Here is a 22,122-nt window from a genome sequence, read left to right as displayed (position 1 = left end):
AGAAACTCTTTCAAATGCTTTCAACGAACTCGAATCGCGGTGGTACGACAGGATCCGCTATAACGTTATGACAAACTAATTGAAAAATCGATGAACGAGCTGCGGATAAAATTAATTCTAGGCGATTTATCAGTTTCGAATAAAACAAGATGTCGGTCCAAAGGACACGAGACTAATCTTGGAAATTGCGCAATTTCACAGGTCAAAAACCACTTTAATTATTAACTTTGTGGTTCAAACTATTTATCCAAGTGGATGTCAGCGGTGACAACTAACAATTAATTTTATAATATCAGAGAATATGCAGCCAGTATGGCGTAATTCAAGATGGCGGCCACTCAAGGGGGAGGAGTCGAGTTTTCCCGATCTCCTCTTTTTATCTGTCAATATCGGCCACTCAAGGGGGAGGAGTCGGGTTTTTTCGATCTCCTCTCTTTACCTGTCAATATTTGATTGATAGATTATATAGGCTTATAACAAAAGATGGTTTTGTAGGAATAAAGACCATAATATAAAGTAAAAAGTTATTTTATTTTCTTTAAAAGTATAGGTTCTAATATTAAAGATATTTTTTCAATTTTCATTTTAAAATGCATTTCATTTATTCTAAAATAATTCCTTCTATCTTCGTAAGGAAGAAGATAAATTTTAATATTATTTTTAAATCTTACGTATGTCATTAAGCCTTTCTTTGATATACAAAGCGTTAAGTTGTTTTCTAACGTAGAGTTCCAAAACTAATCTTTCGAGATCTTTAGTTTTGACTTTAAAGGTATGATAAGTTTCTTCCGTGTTTTCTTGGGATTTTTCAGGCGTTTTTTCTTCAGTCTTGATTTTTATATTTTTAGTGTACGTTTCTGTCTCATCAATGGTAAAGGGTATGTTTTTAGTAGGCCCACCTCTGATGAAATTACATTTGGGGAAATGTTTTAAATGTTCTTCGTAAGGGTTATCGGTCGGTTTCCAGGCTAGCAAAATCCCGTTGCATTCGAAACATTGAGCTAGATCATCGGTATGTAACGAATAAAAACCCGCGCTGCTTAAAGCTTTTTTATAGTTTTCATCTTGGGGCCAGGAGTAAAAAGAGTGATACCTTTGCAGCTCGGAGTTCATGATGCTGAATGAATATGATGATAGGTTTATCTGAGTTATATCCCCCTAAATTTACTACCCCCGCCCCCTTTTTTTTACCCCCCCCCCCCCTCTTTTTACCTTCCCCCTCCTTTAATATACGAAATAAAAGAAAACAAAATTTAAAAAAAGGGTGACACATTTATTTTTTTTTAAAAAATTACAAAGAGTATTTGTTAACAAAAGGATTATTCTTTACGGGCGCGCTTCAACATGTTTGTAACAATGATGTCATTTTTCAAGCAATCTCGTCCAAACTGCTTCATGAATGATTTATGGCTCTTTCTTTTTGTTCTTTGTATTATATACATAATACAGTATAGTCCGCATGTCGAACTTGACAAGCTTTGAAGTCTTCTTTTGTTAAAGGACCATTTTCTTGAATTTCTTTTAACAAATTCTTTAATCGAAGGGAGAAAGTTTCCTAAAGCCAAGGAGTCAAAGTAATACCCTCTTCTGTTTCCATCGAAGTAAAGGCTTACCCAATGGGATCCGTCTTTATAGTGATTGTCTAAATTTATTATAATGGATGAAGGAAACTTGTCAATTTTTTCGGGTAATAAATCACTTGGGTAAACACCTAGGAAATGTGGCGTGAATCGTAGAAAGCGTGTTATCTGATCGGCGTTCATTATTTGTTTAACAAACGATTGACACGTTTCTATTTTTATCTATTTGTAACAAAGCTTGGAATTCGGCTAATACGATACAGCTAAGAGTAGTGGGTGTGGGTTTTGCAAATCCCAATTCTAATCTTAATTGTCCTTGCTTCGTAGGGCTCCAATGATCAGAATGACTCGCGTAACCGTCCGGTGTTAAGTCTAAACAGTATATGGCGTAACCCGAGGCAAAGTCATCCATAGATATATTGTTCCCCTTGTCATTGTAGTGAGAGTTTGACCCCGAAAATAAAGTGTAATAGCTTCGGACAAATTGCTTTTTACTGTAGTTGGGTCTTAAGGCTTTGGATGGGTATTGTTCGGAATTGATGAATGCTGCTAGATGATTGACATCCCAATGTCCAAAGTCGAAGGGGTTACTATCCAATGTTCCATTGTAAGCGGTATGCTTTACAATAGCAACTGTAATCCGTGAGGGTTGGGTACCCAGGTAGATGTTCCCGATTGATGTGTTTAAGATATTAGGCGAGATTGTAAATATTTTAGTTTCCGTTCTAGTGTAACTATATTGGGCGGCTTTAATGCTTAAAGCTTGTTCGTGTGCAAATAGAATTTTGGGCGCTAATTGCAACTTTAAGACGTATAATATGGCTTCAACGATGACTGGTTTATAACCAGTGCCTGCCGCGGAAAGTTTACCCATAAGACAAAAACCAGCTTTGCTTCTGTGTAATTTTAATTTCATAGAAACGCCGTTTATCAGGTATCGAGGGATATTAAACATGTCCACGTAAAGGCTGGAATACATCTCAACTTCCTGGGATAATTCTGTGAGTTTCTTTCGTTTAACAAAACCCATATTTCCTGTAAGCGAATCCATGCTTCCGGCTGTATCTTTGTAAAACAAAGAAGCCCCCAAATGAGATTCTTTAGCCGCCGGACCGTATGACGTCAGTGCCGAAAGCAAAGCCGTGTAAGCGTAGTTACTAGCAGCGGGTGTTGTTGCGCAATCGCCTAGTTCCAAATCGACACGCTCAAATTGACTGTGTTGGAAATTATTTACGGGTCCAACCTCGTCAGTGGCTGCTAAAGCGGTTCCATCTTCACATACAATTTTAGTTCTGGTGTACAGCATTGTTAAGGCTGTATCCACGTATTCGCTGCCGCTAGACGTTACTTCAAATTCAATAGGTTGGTCGCCTTTCAAGGAGGTCAAAGGTTGATACGGAACCCATTTGGAATTTTCGATGGCTGTCTGAAGGGGAGGGGTAGTGAAAATATCGAAACCAGTACTGCAAGCTTCAGTCATTTTTTAGGGAGAGAAAATATCGCGAACCGTTTTGAATGAGAGTTTACGTTTATCTGATTTAAATTTGTTTTTGTTGTTTTGTTTTATAGATTTCTTTTTCTTTGGAATTTTTTTCTTTTTAGTTAGTCTTTTCTTTTGTTTGGCACCCCCTCTACCGTATTGTTGTTGCACGTCATCCAGCGTTTCGGTGAATCTTCTTTTAGCGGAAGTTTTGAGATCTTTTCCAGCGGCGACGTCATTTATAATCTCTGACGATGTGCCCAGAAGCTGTTTACCAAGGAATTTGGCCCCTTTAATTAAGAATGGTGATACGTATCTTCCGAAAGATTTCAAGAAGCTCCCGATCCCGTGGCCATTTTGTCCGAATCCGTGTTGTCCTTGTTTTCCGACGTAAAAACTCAGACCACCACCTGACATCGCTTGTTGGGTATAATAATCCGTGTAAACACATCTTTTGTTATCTAGCGCGTTTGACTTGCACATCTTAAATGAACTTTACAGTGCAACAGTCCAAACTGAAATAAAGCGGGTTCACCCATGTGGTCCTTTATATAAATGCCAACCTCGCTAATGTAATGTTTTGACAAAGGGACGTAATGTGGTGAGACAAACGTAAGACACACGGTAGCCCCGTGTTTCTTATCTTCGATGGGTATAATACGTAAGAGGGGGGCGTGGATATTACCGACAATTTCCCCTTCGATCAGGTCACAATAAATATATAATTGAGATGGTACGTGGTAGTTTAACCTGGCTGGTCTATCACTCACCCCTTGTATATTGAGATGGTCTTTGTACCCCAAGATGGCGGCTAATGCTTTGTGGGTTTTGAAGATAATTTTTGTATCACCAGAGGCATCGGTTTTTAGTTTTACATGTCCCGTCGTCTCATTAATATGAAATAAAGAAGCTGTTTTTTCGCATACTTTGGAAGTATTGATAGTTTCCACAACGTGGTTTAGTGATTTGTAATGACCAGCCGGTATATTATGCAGCTGATAGATTTCGTATCTGGTCAGTATTGTATCTTTTCGTTCAACCTGGTATTTTAAGTCGCATGACTTGGTGTTTTTAGGTTTTTTAAAGTTGCCATCATCCAATGAATCTTCAGATGTTTTTCTCTTATTGGTTTTGTATATTACATTGTAGAAGCTGTTTGTATATATTATCTCTACTAACGAAATTTCCCACTGTCCTTGTAAATTAATAGGATCCGGTAGTTTAGTGATGTAACTACCCATAGTGTTATTAGGGTAGATGTCCATACTAGCGTCGCTAGGTAGCGTTAAATAGAATTCAGATTTTCTCGACATTTTCGGCTGTTACCCAAGAGTTCTGTGATTTAGGTAAACCGATAAACGATACAAAATATTCCAATTTCCCTTTACGTTTACGTTTCTTGAGTATGGAGTCTATCTTAAACAGTTTGGGTTCCACTGTTCGAATGAGCTGATCAGAGTAAAACAACCCGCTTATATGCTTGTCGTCCAAATCTTTCAGACGATATAACACTGGTTTTCTGAAACTCAGAATAGAGGAAATGACAAATACTTCCGTCGAGAAATTAGGTTCATAACCTTTAGAAAATTCTGGTTTAAGCTTACTTATTCTTACAAAATCACCAACACGAAATTTGACATCTTTTTTAGTAGGCTTATTACTCAATTCTGGTTTGTAAATGTTTTTGTAGACTTCCAGAACGTTAGAAGGGGAAACATTATCGGGTGCCATTTTTATTACGGAGTGATAAGAGGCATTGTAGCCTCTAACTATGTCTGTCAAATGATCTATATATCTATGAGAATTGAAATGAGTCAACATTTTGAATATTCGATGTTTTAAAGTTTTAATTAATCTTTCTACAAAAGGACAGTGGAATTTTTCTGACGTCATAGAACCGTATTTGATTTTATTTTTCTTTAGAAGTTTTTGGGTACTTGAATTAATAAATTCTTTACCTAAATCGGACCAGATGGCTTTAGGCTTGCTTTGTTCAATGATTATTTCGAGAGCTTTCGTAGCTTCGGTAGCGTGTTTTCTTTTCATGGGTACCACAAAAGCTTTTCGGGAAAAGCAATCAATGCCTACCATAAGGTATCTGTAGTTATCGTTGTACTTGGCGATTGACCCCAGATCAGCTAGATCAACTTCGACTCTATCCGAGATGTTAAATACAGGGATTTTACGTCTTTTGAATTTATTTATAGCAGTTTTATGTAGTGTGTAAACGTCAGTTGCTTCTAGAAAGGCTTTGACATCGTTTCTCGAAATGTCAAGATGTTGAACCGCCCTGTACAAAGGGTTTAATCCAGTGAAGGAGGCTTTGTGTTTACTATTGAGATAAGTGTTCTTTAAGGTTTCTTCTTTTTGGAGCCGCGATAGACCTCCCATAACGTCTTATTATAAGGTTGTTTCTTCAAAATTAAAGGGCTCGTTTTATTGTCAAAGGTTAATCTTTTCTTCGCTTTTAAATAAGTTCGTGGTCGAAGTTTATTCTTCTGAGGTACAGAGCGGGGTGACGTCTTTATAGACACAGGTGCTACTGGTGGCGACGGTTTAACTGGTGGCGGGACGATAAAGTTTTGGACAAAGGGTTGGAATTCCGTCCATCCCGTCGGGGGAATGGCGATGAGTGACGGGGGCACGCCTTTGTTATTGAACAATGTAGGATGTATAGTAAAATATACTAGTTGCACTATATCGGAATCTGGGATCTTAAAGTTATTTACAAAAAGAGCCCCCGTGTCGTCCCAACGTATACTATGGACGTTATCTGCCAAGTGATCGAATATTTTTCTCGCAGCTCCCCTATATTTCAGTGGAAACATATTAATCCATTTGTCGTTTTTATTCGATGAGCGGGGTTTCAAGATGTTCTGGTATCGTTTCAAGGCTTCCTCGTAAAAAACCCACTTGGTTCTTTCATCTAAAGTAGGATTTGAGATAATTAGGTTCATCTCTTTATCCAACTCCGATAACACTGCATTGTTTTTTGAAATATCATTGTTTGTTGTTGTTATTAATTGACGGGGTGGTGGGTTAGGATTTTGCTCGTGTTGTTGTTGCTGTTGTTCCAGAGGCACTAGGGTCATTTTATTAGCGTAAACTAACTGTTTATTCATTTTGCAAATAATCCGCCTAAAAGGCTCGAAATTACTGGAAAAAGGACGCTAAAGAAACCACTTCCGGTTTGCTTAGATAAAATAGATCTTTTTTCTTTCCAATGAGTATTTTTGCAAGCAATTTTACGAATATGTTTCTTATGCTTACATAGTTTATTATATACGTCTGGTTTCAAATTGACAGCGCCTTGTAAGGCGTTGTGACAACACTCGCTAATTGAGTCAATAATTTCTCTATTAGAATTTTTGAGAATAGCTAATCTTTGAGGTTTTTTTAATTGCCCCAAGGCGGCTATTAAATTGATATTTTTAACGGCTAAACTTTTTTTCTTTTTATTCCCCGATGTTTTCTTGACCTTTCTCGGTGGTGACATCGTAAAGAATGATTGAATTCCGGAAATGTTGTTTAATTATATAGTTTTCTTCTTGGGAGTATAAATGACTATTTGTTCTCCCGGTAAAATATTTGTTCTAAACCTTAAATCGGGATGACATTTTTGGGTTAAATCACAAAGTAAATGCCCGTGAGGTTTTTCAGTTGCATCCAAATAACATTCTACTATAAATTTAGAGTTGTTGGGTGCCAATTGTTTAGAAAGGGCCACTAATTGCATAAGATCTCTTACGGTTTTCATAAGAACCATGTAATGAGCGTTTAAGGATGCTGTTCTCAAGTTTTTTTCAAATATATTTTGTAAAAGGGTAATTACGAATAATTTCCTATGATGTGATTGTTTAGTAAAAATTTCTGATAAAATATTATTCTTATTTTCTAACATGAGATCATCTAATACGATTAATATTGTTTGAGAGCCGTCATATACAGTGACATCGGGTACACCTTGACGCATAATTACACCCATTTCTTTTAATTCATCGTAGCAAGGTTGATATATACTATAATGCCAAACAACTAAATCGACTTTAGGTTCGAACATTTTATCCTTATTTTCTATTATTCGTTTACATAAAACTGTCTTACCAGATCCCGAAGGACCAAAAATAATCAAATTTCCGGGAGTTGTGAATGGTATCATATTCAATACTCGAATGAGACTAATTTATAATAGATATTCATATTTAAACGCGTATAATTAACACGCGGTCGCGCGCGCGGTTTCGCGAAACGGGGGGAACGCGTTGTTGTTTGGCCCCCCAACGGCTCGCGCGCCACCCCCCTCACCCTCTATCCTATAAAAAAAAATTATTTTTTTATAGGATTTCCCCCACTATTAAAAATAGGGTAGAGATTAAAAAAGAGTATACAACAGATGTTAAGTTCAATTCATTTTATTGTAAGCAAAAATTAATATAAAAAAATTAGCAAGTATAAAATTAAAATGATATGTATTTAGAAAATATAACAGTTTTTCGGTTCAATTCAATTTATTGTTAAGACAAAATTTATAAAATAAATACAAATAAAATTAAAAATGAGTTAGTAAATGCATACGGGTTTTTAAATTTTAAACATAAAACTTATAAAATTAAATACAAATAAAATTAAAAATGAGTTAATAAATGCATACGTGTTTTTAAATAAGTTACTTGCCCCGAAATTACAGAAAATAAATTATAATTATAAAAATAGTTTTCAAGATTTTCTTCTTGAAGAACATTGTTGAATTTCGTCACTACCTGGTACGACGTTATAAAGTTGGTGAAATATCCCACCACTGCGTCGAATTTCTCAGGTTGATCATCTAAATAAGGTATACGATCGTGGTCCCCGTATAAATTATCATAAATATCATTATAAAACTCTATAATGATATCCGCCATGTGTGTAAACACAATTGCATGGTTATTTATCTTGACGAGATGCTCCTTTACAGCTCCTGAAACGCGATTCAGGGCTGCTGTTTCCATACTGGTCAAAACAATTGAGTCCTCCTTTATTAAGTCTTTAATGTGGCATGTGTTATGGTATGCCACAACTGTTGTCTTTTCATTGGGGGTGTCGTTTAACACTATTTCAAAATTGTTGGCTTCATGGGCAGCGGTCCAACCTGCTAAAACGGGTAAGCGCGGCATCAGCTTTTCCCAGGTTTCCGTAGAAATGGCGAAGCTTTTTACCGATTGTTTCCGGCATAGACGAACCTCAGGATCCAGGGTTCCGTTCACGAATCCAGTTGTTAAGAACAACTCTTTAGATATATGGAATCTCCCGTTAATTTTACGTTCGTTAGTTACACCTATCTTCCTTTTGGGAGCTTCTTGATTTTCCATCTTGAGAGTTTAAGGTCTTCTCGAATAATGATACTCTAGTCTATCGAGTCAGGGGTTTTTATACCGAATTTCTTACGTAGCTATTGCGAAATATCTATTGTCCTTAACTGTTCCATTGTTAGACTGTAGGCGTATTTTTATGTCAAAGTTCTGAAACCATAGATTAAGGAATTCCAGTACCCCCAAAATCAATAAAATAAATAATACAATAAGTAGTTTTTGGGGATTAATCTCCATGATCTGACGAATTCTCGACATCCTTTGTGTACTTGACTCCATAACGACTTACGAGAAAATAAATTATACAACAGTAAACTTGACCTATTTATCTATTAATAGACCTGTCAATATTTGATTGATCGAAGAAATATTTTCTTAACAATACATCTTCACGTAATGTCGTAAAAACCCCGCTAATGGATTGACGCATCATCTCTTTTGTTACAATCCTTTTGTTGAATTACCAAATCTATTGATGGCTCATCCTTTTGTTACCATCTGCCACCTTTTAAAATCACTCGGCTGTCAATCTTATGTCACCTATTGTTGATTGACAAACAATAGTAGACGTGTTTAAACACGTCCGGAAGGGCAACGTACCATTGGCCAATAGAAGCGTAGGTAACCCTCCACCTCCCTCCCCCTGCTAATAAGCCTAGAGAAATTTAGTATAAAATAACGCGAGAAAAAATCAGAATATCGCATTCGTACTTTAGATCTCGTAACATCAAGATGGATCCCGAATCACTTCGCTGGAATTTGGATGAATTAGCTGTAAATAGGCCTTGGCCCCTAACTTCATTATACAAGTTTTATTTTTTCCTATGTGCCTATTTACACATCGACCCTGCCAATGTACCATCAACTTTACCCACTTTTATTACGAATGGGGGTTTAAATATAATTCAGACATTCCTTGATGTCATTGAATACATGAGAACCGTCCCTAGAACACCGGAAGACTGCGATACAATTGACCAACTAAACCACTTAAGTAACTTAATTCCTAGACCTTTAAATATTTCCTACGCCGAACGCATCGAAAGACGCCGGAATGAATTACTACCCACTAACCAGGAAGAAACATTAATCGCCGATTTCAACAATCCACAATACGATATAGAGATGGCGGCATTTTTGAATCAGGAATGTCAACAAAACGATCCTTTTGAGTACCTGTCTCTGAACTTCTCAGACTACCTACCCAGTGAACAGGAGTCTCTTGTGGACTCGGAAGAAGCCGAGGCCGATGCGTACGACCAATGGGGTGGCGGCTACCCACCTTCACCTATTCAGGACGTCCCCCATTGCGAAATCTTGGAACAGAGCGAAAAATTCTATGGACAATTTAATATGTACGGTAGAGAATTAGTTCTAAACATTACTGACGACCCCGTTGATAGCATAAATACTATTACGGATCACGTATTAAGCGAATATCTACCCACTGATTATGTCCAAATAACATTGAGAAGCTTAGGTACAAATTGCAGGTCTGAATTAGAATTATCCTTTAAAAGACTAGACCAAGTAGATCCCTCTATCCTCTTTGACCAACTAGCCGAATTGCTTTACGACGATGAAATTGAGCATTTTTTTCAAGGACCCGTAAAAATAATATTCCATATAGTGAGAATTCCTGAAGGGTATGGCAGATCTAAGCGTCGTCATCTTAAACCCTTCAATATTTTCTCTAAAGATAGGCGTGGAATACGTCGGATTACGAGTACCGATAATCTCTGTTTGGCCCGAAGTCTTTGTGTAGCTATTTCGCATCGTGACTACATGAACAACAAAAACAACAAAGAGGCCGAAACCCATTACATCGCAGTAGCCAGACCAGGTCCTCACAACAAAATGCAAAAAATAGCCGCTTTAGAGCTATGTCGTAAGGCGGGAGTCACCTTAGACGAATGCGGGACACCCGATTCGTTCCAGAAATTTAAACTATATTTATCGGCTTACTCTATCTTTGTATATAAATTCGAAAATAGGGTACCCATTTTAATATTAGGCGAAAATGACCCTACAGACACCAGACCACGCCTCTTTCTACTTAACGAAAATAATCACTACAACGTTATTACAAATTTAAAACCATTGTTTAGTCACGAGTACTTTTGCGAGAAGTGTCTCACTCCCTACTGGCGTATTCAATCTCATAAATGCAACGACTGGTGCTTTAAATGTATGCGTCCCACTATTTGTCATGGCCGTGAAAAAACATGTGGGTCATGTTTGCGAAAATTCTGGGGTGACGACTGTTATAACAGTCACTTGGTTCCAACTGGTAACAAAAAACCTCTTTGTGAGAGGCTCTACCTTTGTAAAAATTGTTTTAAAACAATAGATTTCGCAAACCGCAAGACTAACCATACTTGTGGAGAAATTTTTTGTCAAGTATGTGGAAAACATCAACCCAGCGATCATTTATGCTACATTCAAGTGATAAAGGACAAAAACCCCAGCGTTATCCCCTCGAAAAAACCTCGTCGTAATATACCTGAACTAATGTATGTTTTCTTTGATGTGGAATGTATACAGACGAAAATATGTCAAGAGAAGCCGGGGGCGTATGAACATCAAGCTATCTTATGCGTCAGTATCTCTGTTTGCGAAGACTGTATAGAAGAACAATCCCTAGATTTTAATTGCGTCAGATGCAACCAATTTGGACCTCGCAAACAACGTTTCACTGGTGGAAAACCCATAGCTTTATTCTTAGATTATTTAGTCAGCTTATTCGACGTAAAGAAGGTTATTGTATTATCCCATTTTGGCAGCAATTATGACAACCAGCTATTAATTAGGGAAATAATTAACCGAGACGAGAAATTTGTACCTGAATCATTGAAAATTAACGGAACTCGAATTTTAGAAATGAAGCTATCGAATCTATTATTCCTTGACTCATACAATTTTATTCCCGTCGCTTTATCTAAGTTTCCAGCTACTTTCGGCCTCCCTAATGCTGCTAAAGGGTACTTTCCTCATTTCCTTTTCAACGTAGTGGATCACGCGTTCGATATTGACAGACAGGAGGAGACAAACTATGTGTTAGAAAATACTTTACCCCCCACAGAGGCTTACGGGTGCCAGTACTTTACCAGGAAAAACTTGGACTCCTTTATGAAATGGCATACCTCAGAAGTCAGTAAGGGCAAAGGCTTTAATTTTTTAAATGAGCTTTATTATTATTGCGAAAACGACACTCTACTCCTATTTTTAGGATGTTTAACTTTTCGGTCCCTCCTACTCAAAGTTACGAGCGTAGACCCATTTAATTGCGGATCAGTCACCCTACCTGGCGTTTGTTCTTACGTTTTCAGGAAAAATTATCTTAAATCGAACACCATTAGCATCATCCCAACAAACTACTACAGACGTGGTGAAAATCAATCTTTAGGCGCCATTGAATGGCTGTAATGTATATAAATCCCTTGTAATTTAGTATCATTTGTATGAAATTCAGCATTAGTTTATAATAAGCCACTAGTGTATGGTAAAATTGGTGTTTTTTAGGTAGTATTAAGGAAATTCCAGTATTTTAATAAATATTCATGTGTATTTTAGCCAGAATTCAGCTATAACTTTTGCATGTATTTTATATAAATCCCTTGTAGTTTAGTAATATTCGTATGGAATTCAGTATTAATTTCTAATAAGACACTTGTGCAGGGTAAAAATCGTGTCTTTTAGGTACTTTTATATAAATGCCAGTATTTTAATCAATATTCATGTGTATTTTAGTAGTAATCGTATGAAAAACCGTTAGTAATCAAACTCTGATTCTTCAACCTATACAACTAGAATAACCTAGCATAAGCCTGTGTTTCAGGATCTAGCATAGAATAACCTAGCATAGACCAATCATTCCTGATCTAACATAGAATAACTTAGCAGAAGCCTATCTTTCTTTAGGATCTACCTTAGAATAACCTAGCATAAGACTATATTTTGTCAGCATTTACCAAAGAATATACCTAGCAAAAGCCTATCTTTCAAGAACTAATACAGCATATAGGCCTACCAGGATCTACCATAGAATAAGCCTAAAATAGCATAAGCCTATCTTTCACGATCTACCATAGAACATCTGAACATGGTTACGTATAAATAAAAAAGCCGATGGAATGTCTTAACACGTTTGTGTGAGTCATAAATCACTCCAAATACAGATTCCATTGATAACAATACAAATGGTTTAGCCACGCCCCCTTTTAAGGTCCTAAACCACCTGGTATGTAGCCAATTGAAATAAGGACAATAAAATAAGCATCAGTCAATATACCCTCAGGCTAAATATCAACCCCAGGCTTCCAAGAAAATCTCTCGATAAAGATGATTAGGTCATCACCTTTCAAGCCGTAAAGACCTGTCGCAAAGAATGTCCACCAATGTCGGAGATCGTGTTTTAGATTACCGCGTGAGATATTATTTTTAAATCTTACGCAAGGCATTAAGTTGTTCTTTGATATACAACGCGTTAAGTCGTTTTCTCGCGTAGAGTTCTAAAACTAATTTTTCGAGATCTTTAGTTTTGACTTTGAAGGTATGATAAAGTTATTCGGTGTTTTCACTTACAGTTGATTGTTGAGATTTGGTTGTGGAGTAGGTGGTTGAATATGAGATTGAGCAAATGAGTCCCTAATTCTGTTCAAAACGGTCTGGGCAAGATGGGATTCGTGACGAAAAACCTGGAAAACCCACAAAGATGGCGGCCACTGTTAAGGCGGGGGAGCCTAGTTTTCCCGATCTCCTCTTTTTACCTGTCAATATTTGATTTTGTATGCTTAAATGTAAGAATAAATTTATAAAGACCATAATATAAGGTGAGAAATATTTACCTCACAAGAACAATGAAGACTAATTTGTGTTAATAGAAAAGTCAGCAAACAAACCACCAGTCAATTAAAATATATACAATTTTACAAATTTAAAATTATTTAATGTAACCATAAGGTGCTGTAGTATAATCGGGGAAAACGCGAACTTTATCTACGACCACCTGATATGTTTTGGTCTGTTCTATCGTAATTAAAGTATGATTGGGTAGCCGTCGTATTTGGGGTCCAATGGGTACCTGTACAGCGTTTATTTCAGGTTTCCCCTGGTTGTTCACCCCTAATAATTTTTTCAGGATATCAAAATTAACATAATTTTCAGTAGATTGATGAGACAGAAACGTACACTAAAAATATAAAAGTCAAGACTGAAGAAAAAACGCCTGAAAAACCTCAAGAAAACACGGAAGAAACTTATCATACCTTTAAAGTCAAAACTAAAGATCTCGAAAAATTAGTTTTGGAACTCTACGTTAGAAAACAACTTAACGCTCTGTATATCAAAGAAAGGCTTAATGACATACGTAAGATTTAAAAATAATATTAAAATTTATCTTCTTCCTTACGAAGATAGAAGGAATTATTTTAGAATAAATCAAATACATTTTAAAATGAAAATTGAAAAAATATCTTTAATATTAGAACCTATACTTTTAAAGAAAATAAAATAACTTTTTTACTTTATATTGTGGTCTTTTTCCTATCAAGCCATCTTTTGTTATAAGCTTATAATACTTCAAGCCTACACAAGCAATCGATCAAATATTGACAGGTAAAAAGAGGAGATCGGGAAAACTCGACTCCTCCCCCCTTGAGTGGCCGCCATCTTGAATTACGCCATACTGGCTGCATATTCTCTAATATCTCTTTCAACTGATCATAGTTTAAACTTGTGGGAGGAAATTTTGCTTCTGTATTAGGGGCCCATCCGTAGAAGTTTTAAATCCCAGAATCCTATTCATGGTTGAGCGTCACTAAGTGCGGTCACCTCTCCATGTAAATAGAAGTTAATATTGCTGTAACCAGGTGGCACCTATGGCTTATACCCGGCCAAAAACCGAGGTACTATGGGTAAATTTTACAATAGGTGAAGGGCCCCCCTCTCGTTAGCGATATGTAAAACTGGACTCCTCTTTCAAGGTTTAAACTAAAATTCATTATATTCGTCCACTCAAAAGCTATGAAATCAATAAACCCTAAAACACAATTTTTTAAGAGTTATCAGATGGATAGAAAAAAAGTGTCTTTTCTTCCTTTACAGAGAGAGATACAGGATGGTTAATTCCTAGCTGGTCCCGTATGTACGGCTGGGCCGGATGTCTGTTACAGAGTTTCTTTTAACCCAGTTTAAGAATAGCTTACGCCGGGGTCTTTCCCCAATCCCTGCCTCTCCCCCTCCCCCTCCCCATCTTCCGCACCCTCTAAGGAGTTCTTTTTGGGAAGAACAATCAGCTCGACTCTCGAGCTCAAAGTATACCTATCGGAAGAAATTCCAACAGATAAAAAAATCGGAACTATTCTTTGAGGAATTGTGTTCAGTGTTCTTCGATTTCTTATTCCCGTTTTCTTGTAGTTTCTCTTATTCTTCTTCTTCTTCTTCTTCAGTCTTTTTATCTTTATCTTTTCAGTCACTCAGAGATAAAGAGAAAAGGGGGGGAAAGAAAATAGAGAAGGAGTTTAAACTCGTTTTGTTTATCTAAAGTCTTTGCGACGGTTGTGTCAATTCTAATGGGGCTGAATTGTTGTTATTTTAAGATAAACATTATTACAAGTTAAGCAACCGCATTAAACGTCCGTTTGAACCCTTATATAGCAGGTTGTTTCCCCTTAAGACGTATGCATAAACGGTATCACAACCTCAAGGGAGGGTCAGTTCTGACTCACCCTTTGCAGAAACATAGCAAGTTCGTACCTTTAAACTATTATTACCTTATAGTTTATTTTATATTTACGAAACGAATGTTTGCGTTATTCAAATAAATAAATAAATAAATAAAATGCTTGAGAAAACAACGTTGGGTTTCAAAACAAAACATTTGCCTAGCTTTTCTAACACTGTACCTTTAAAACGTACGCGTATTTCCAGACATTTATCATAGATATTACAAATAAATATACATAAAGATCGATAAAAAAAACTCGAAACATCTATAGGGTAAAAATACGTTATGACATAACTACCGCCTTCATCTCTATTGGCTTCAAATCGGTTGATATATTGAATCATCCTCCTAACGATATCTTTCTTTTTTGGGAGGCTAGAATAATTTGGATGGAGCCGGCTGGTTTTTAAGGAGTACAGCCCATAGAATTGTAGATTACAGTTCCGATATTATGCAAGATTGGAACTAAGTCCGAAGTATAGGAGTAAAGCAACCCATTTGGCCCCGGGTTTCATCGGTGCCTGGCGCGAAGTTGTCGAAACGCGCGCGTGACCTATTATCCGTTCATCGGTTGGGAAGAGAGCTAAAGGACTTTAGCAGCGCGGGCTTCTTTGCCTACTAAAATGCGAAAGAGCGCCACCGTGCAGGCAAAAGCGGAAAGGAGAATCATTTGGCTGCCAACACGAATCATTTGCGTTCGTGCAATGGGCCCCATAGAAATAACGAGGCTCGCTATACGTGCGAAAACACTATTAGTAACGCTGTTCTTTTCCAGACTATAGGGCCAAGGCCCCAACTGCGGCATCGAGCTCTTAAATAGCTCCTTACGCCATACCGCATTTTCTAGCTAGCCTTTACCTAACCGTATCAAAGTGTACTGTCTGCAACATACCACCGGATAACCAAGAAGTGCTCGTGTTTAATTTATAAAGAAGTAAACATTTGGGTCAGTTCGCCTTCTAAGGGAATATATTATTACGTAGCCCAAAATCGTTAGGAATTGGTTAAGACATTGTCTAAAATTTTAATGATTGTCGATTAAGACGAGAATTAAATTTGTAGGGAGTTGATTAAATATTAGTGTAGAAGTTGACTAAAGAGTTCGCGCTTTTGACTAATGAAACTATTAATCCTAAGGAGTTAATCGAGTTCTTTAAAATTAAATATCCTAAAAGATTTTATTAAATATTTTACGAAATTCCGTTACTTCTTGAAATATTATTCGTTATCACCTGCTAGGCTAGCGTTTAAAGGACTTTGAGTTCTACTAATAGGAACGTAGCTATCAGCTTGAACGAGTCGTTCCCAGACGCTATAGGACCTATGGCTATAAACGCGCTGCTGGCTAGATATATTTGACGACTAATGTTTCCCTTTCGGGGCCGGAGAAGAAAAAAAAAGTATAAAATTGTTTTAGGGAAAGCCCGACGTTAGCTGGGAGTGGGACATATTCTAGCGTGGCATACAGCGAATTCGCGTGATAAGCGAGTATCACTCTCATTACAATATCGCCCGGCACGTTCAAATATTTCTTTTATTACGTTTCCAATTGTAAATCACTATGTGTTCCCAATTTAAGTATACGGAGTTTTAGATGCTTTTATATATACATCGTGTAAGGACGCACGTGCTGAACCTAAATGGAAGAGTCCTCTTGTAGGACACGTGTAAAGGTACGCCTACTTGTTAAACATAATATCTACCTGTACTCACGGCGTCAAACGTAGCGTACTATATTATTTTTCATAGGGTGTGTATTGTAATGTATTGCCCCTGGTGGGTAGCTTTAATATGAACACTGCTGTATTGTAAGTTAAACATTTCTACAGGGGCCGATTGGATTTATATGGGATAATTTCATCCTGAATGTGGGCTTTCCAACTTCAAAATTATACTCAAAATATACATTAATTTAAAGAATTAAAAAAATTGTAACCATAAATTAAAATTTATCTATTCTTTTCATGAATAGTTTAGATTAAAATGTAATTTCGGCTTACATTAAAGTAATTTCGGTAATCTAACATCCATCTTTTTAATTATGACATTACTGAAAGGCGAAAAAACCGGGCATTCTTGAGTTAAGAGATAAAAAGGAGAAAAAAAAGAGAAAAACCTTTCTTTTCCGAGCGATCTGGCGATAATCTGGGAGTGAGATTAGAAGCAGCCCCCGATAAGAACCTTTAGCCCCATTTGTCAGAGTTATAGCTAGCTCTCTAGCGGGGAAGATTGGGAGGGTATTTTAATTGTCACATCGCCGGGGGAAAGTAAATTTGCTCTGGTGTGTAGTCCGAAAAGCACACACCCAATTTTATTGCCCGTGATTTTTCTTCGGATTCTTTTATATATATATAAAGAAAGGATGTAATCTTCATCAAAGCAATACCCGAGTATGAAACAAAAGGCCATAAACTGAAAAGGTACTAGGGTACCTTTTCAAAATATATCGGTGAACTGAACCGACATACTGCCGCCAACTTTATCACTAAACTGAACCGACATACTGCCGCCAACTTTATCACTAAACTGAACCGACATACTGCCGCCAACTTTATCACTAAACTGAACCGACATACTGCCGCCAACTTTATCACTAAACTGAACCGACATACTGCCGCCAACTTTATCACTAAACTGAACCGACATACTGCCGCCAACTTTATCACTAAACTGAACCGACATACTGCCGCCAACTTTATCACTAAACTGAACCGACATACTGCCGCAAACTTTATCACTAAACTGAACCACAATCGCGATACTGCCAGCGTTTTCGCTGTACCGTAAAAATGGAGCATTATACCAAATTAAATAATATAATGACGACAGATTCCATGACACTTCAATACCTCCGAGAAAATTTTGTACCAAATTTCCACACACCCAACCGTGCAATATCAAATGAATAAATCTCGGACACCGTAAGTAAACGGGGGGTTAAAGAAATTCTAAAGAGTAGAGAGGTTGTCCATTGCCAGTTTTGAAGATACCGCGCCTAAATTTCGTGCCTTTTTTTCCTCTTCCGTTCTCCCTATCCTCCGATCAATATAAATCGGTTTTATGAGGCTTGGGCGCTAAATGGAGGATTTTTCCTCTTCTCTCACCTTATTCTCGATGGTTTTTCCCTCGTTTTTTTCTTCTCTTTCCTTTCGCGCCACATCCCATTTCATACTATAGCATCCCTCGAGACACTTTCACCTAAATAAAGCCTTACAACTCATCCGTACTATACGTTTTATAGAGTAAAAATTCTCCACCGCTATCTACCCAGAAAAAAAAAAGATTCTTTTTTTTCTCAGGCCAGCTTCTATACCTTGCATAGCTATGAAAAGAATTTGTTTAATTCATACAAGAACGTTGTATCTTCGATAAACGTTTCAGTTTTTCATCGCTATTAATGTAGAATAGGTAATTTATATATTTTGGCCTACAGTAACTTCGTGCATCCCTACCAACTTTCAAGAGATTTAACACAAAAATATTTGTATCTTTTTCTATTGAAAGACATGGAACGAAGTTGGGAAGATTGAATTAAAAAAAATGGAGAAAGCTATTATTATTCTTGGCAAATCCGAATATATTCCTGCGAAAACTATATTGAGAATATAGTCGCCTTAAATCGCGTTAGTAGCTATACACCTTTTAAAAGGGAAAACGTTGAAGCTGGACGAAAAACGTCCGAAAATCTACGTGGAATAAAGAAGGCAAACTTCGGACATTCAACCATATCCTTTTTTCCCCCTTCTATTTTACAACGAAGTGTTCTAACAAGAGATGATGTTCATTTTAACTAAAATATTCGTAGACACACGCACTACCGCCTTTGGAAGTTAAATTACTTTCTCAAAATTTGTAAATTAACACCGGCTTGTCACTATCGAGCGACACGTTTCCTTCGCCAAAAAAAAAATTCTGTATCTTTAGGAATTCTTCTTCATTTTGGTTGGGTTCTTTGTCGAATTTATTCTTTTTTTCTTAAAAGCGGGATATATTACGCTGGTATTTCAGTCATAAACCAATGAGATTTTTTCCCCCTCATATTATTTCAATTGAACAAGTATTAAGTAGAAAGTCTTCAAAGGCTTTCAAAAGATTTACGCTTTTAATTTGAAAGTAAAAGAACCCTTGACCTTTCTTGACCCCTACGTATTCTATAGACTATAGTGTATATTTATGGTAAATCTTTCTATTCGAATATACGGTAGTGTCGTTTCCTTAGGCCTTGGCCCATAGCCTAGGGAATCCAATGTCTGACCAGGCACCGAGCCTTTAGGGGACGATTAAAAAAAACTGGGCTTCAAATAACGCGCCATAAATTGTGCCGAAGTATTTTTTCGCGCCTTTTTTTAACGTCATCCAAAGCGAATGTATCGGAATAAAGATTTCTACACTAGGGGGTAAAGGTTGAGATGTTGGACAGTTGTATATAAACTTCATAATTTATCATAAATTATATTTAAAATAAATATTTAAAAATTTTCCCCACTTAGGCTATTAACCCCTATAATTCTCCAAGTACTGACAACTTAGATTTAAAACCAAAGAAGTCTCGTATGATACACTAAAATGGATAGTTTCCAACCCCTTTGAGGATTTTTCTACAGTCCGGTTTCACGAAGCGCGAGCTCAAATGGCCAAAGCACAAGAGGTACTAAAAATAAGTGTAAAATATTTCTTTTCAACTTACATCAACTCGAATGCCTGGCAAGGGTAGAAATTGTCCCGGGGGCCAGTCGTTGGGGACGTAACGATAAAATTCGACGTCATTCTTGTACCATTTGACCGAGTAGAGTTGGTCACCGTCCAGTTCAAAGCCGCAGATTAACTCCACATTCTCTCCGTACGTCGTGGGTGAAGGAATCTCCAGCATTGCCATGCGAAGAGACGCCGTGATTGCCAGAACTGCAATTAGAATAAAACGAAAATTAAATTAATTTTATCCTTATTTAACAGTGGGTTAAAAGTTAATAACGGTGCGTAACGGTAAAAATACAATAAAAGCAAAGTCCTTCTCAAGTTACCGGAAATAATTTTTTAAAAGTTATGAAATCCAATTATTTTGTACAGAACGTTTTACAAACTTTCCAAAATTTCATTTTTACGCATATAATCAATGGTTCAATTAGTTTTAAATATAGACTTAGGACGTAACTGGAGCAAAAATTGAAACGTCCATCAAGTGGTATTGAATTTTATACCCCAAAATTCATCCTCTTCACAAATTTACTTATCGCATACAATATTCGAAAAAGTATAAACATTTTAACATTTATCTTAATCACTTTTAATATAAACCGAAAACTATTTGAAATTACTTTTTCGCTTCTACGCATAAAAACAGGTAATAAATATCACAAAAATTATTAAATCAATTTCATCACCGTACCCACCAGTTGTTTCTGGTCTAATTTGACAATTTAAACCCTTTTGGGGTTTTTCTACTCTTCTTCACACGAGGTGAATTTTAAGAAAAATAAATTAAAAAGGAAAAAGAAAATAATAAAAAATTTAATCGACTACACTGGTGGTGGTAGTAGTTGTAGTAAGCTTAAGGCACGGTGGTCCTAACGAGTTTTGAGAGGTTTGGGTCTTTTTTTTAGGAGTACTGGGGAAACTTTAGGAAGGCTGAACGCGCGGGATAGTATTTATTTCAATTAAGTTAAGTGTGGGCAAGGCATGCAAATGCGTACGGTTAATATGCTAGGGAGCTTTTTTGCATATAAATGCATTTTCTTGGTGAAATTACCTCAAAGCCCTGTGTAGTGTACACGCTCGGCCAATTTCCGCTTCTTACTCGTTATCTTAGAGAGCGTAGCATGGCCACCGCGGATAACGCTTTTGGGGGAGAAGGGATTTTGTCGGCTGCTGGCTGCCTGCCTTGGACCCATCTGCTATCCAAGTAGCCAACGGTTCAGTGCCTTTTTTAAGATAATACCAGACGATACGGTGGATGCTAGCTCTAGAGTCAACGTTTTTTTCTCTCTTCATATTAAAGAGACAGTGAAACACTGTACTCTCTTTTTTATTCGATGATTATATTTAATATTGAAACTATGTATCTATTACGAAAGTAGATCTAACTATTGGCTACAAATCTGCGCAAATTTTATCAAAATTGCGTCACTTTAAACGGAATTATTAACAATTTTAAAGTTATGATTTTGTCTCATAGAAATAACATTGCCCCTTACGGGTAGCTTTACCCTGAGTATCAGTGTGCAGCAGTGTAAACATTTTTACAGGGGCCGTAGTAATAACATGGAGAGTTTCATCCCTAAATGTTGGCTTTCACTCAAATTTTTAATTAATAATTCAAGTAAAATTACTCATTCTAAAATTTGCTGTTTAAATATTCTTATAGAATATGATACATAACGATGCACCGTTGCTATAGCTACGGCTGGTTTCGCGCACTACAAGCTCAATAAAGCAAACACCAAAAATAAACTTTAGGCTACCATCCCTTTTAACAGAAGTTAATCTTAATGATCTTAGCCATGACGAAAACGTAAAACTTTCAACAGTTTTCATCTTCCGTTTTTTATTTCTCCCCAAAGCCAAAATATAAAACCATAAACATGGACTTTATAAATCTAGCCCAAATAGGACCGGACTAGCAACGAAGTTATTTTCGCTAAGGTTGTAACAGTGAGCTTAGAGAAATACATCTCGTTTACATTCACCTCCCCCTGTCTACATTTAAACAATGTTTAGTTTATACCAACTTTGATGATTAAGTAGAATTCTAAAGATCCCCTTTTCTAATGCAAAAACCGTTTTTATCGACAAAGAAATCATCCTGTTTTCCCATCCCCTATAGGATTTAGAAAATCTATGCCATAAGTATGCATAGAAAGAAAATCTTTCCGCACAGCCTCCTACGTCTTAGCAATATAATGATTTAGCTTACTATAATGCCTTTCTTGCTGCAATATTTGCTATATTTTCAAATGCGATGGTATATACGTTTTATTTCCAGGGCTA

At 36.8% G+C, this 22,122-nt stretch overlaps 1 protein-coding gene across 5 annotated transcripts in view; it reads right to left on the bottom strand.

The window, feature by feature from the left end:
• Nucleotides 1–22,122, bottom strand: part of LOC149704971 (uncharacterized) — a 209,428-nt gene that overhangs the window by 11,046 nt on the left and 176,260 nt on the right. For 4 of the 5 annotated variants that reach the window (XM_089865115.1, XM_089865114.1, XM_089865113.1 and 1 more), the window contains one exon: nt 19,826–20,040. In XM_089865115.1, the coding sequence (XP_089721241.1) occupies nt 19,826–20,014 (189 nt within the window). In that variant the 5' untranslated portion in view covers nt 20,015–20,040. Of the gene's footprint in view, nt 1–19,825; nt 20,041–20,884; nt 21,050–22,122 lie in introns of those variants that run through there. The other variant, XM_089865116.1, reaches the window with a different exon arrangement.

Source organism: Phalangium opilio, unplaced genomic scaffold, assembly GCF_054372755.1.
Source record: "Phalangium opilio isolate 3A_F unplaced genomic scaffold, DU_Popi_V2 ptg000014l_1, whole genome shotgun sequence".
Taxonomy (NCBI): Eukaryota; Metazoa; Arthropoda; class Arachnida; order Opiliones; family Phalangiidae; genus Phalangium; species Phalangium opilio.
This window is presented reverse-complemented; position numbering and strand designations above follow the sequence as displayed.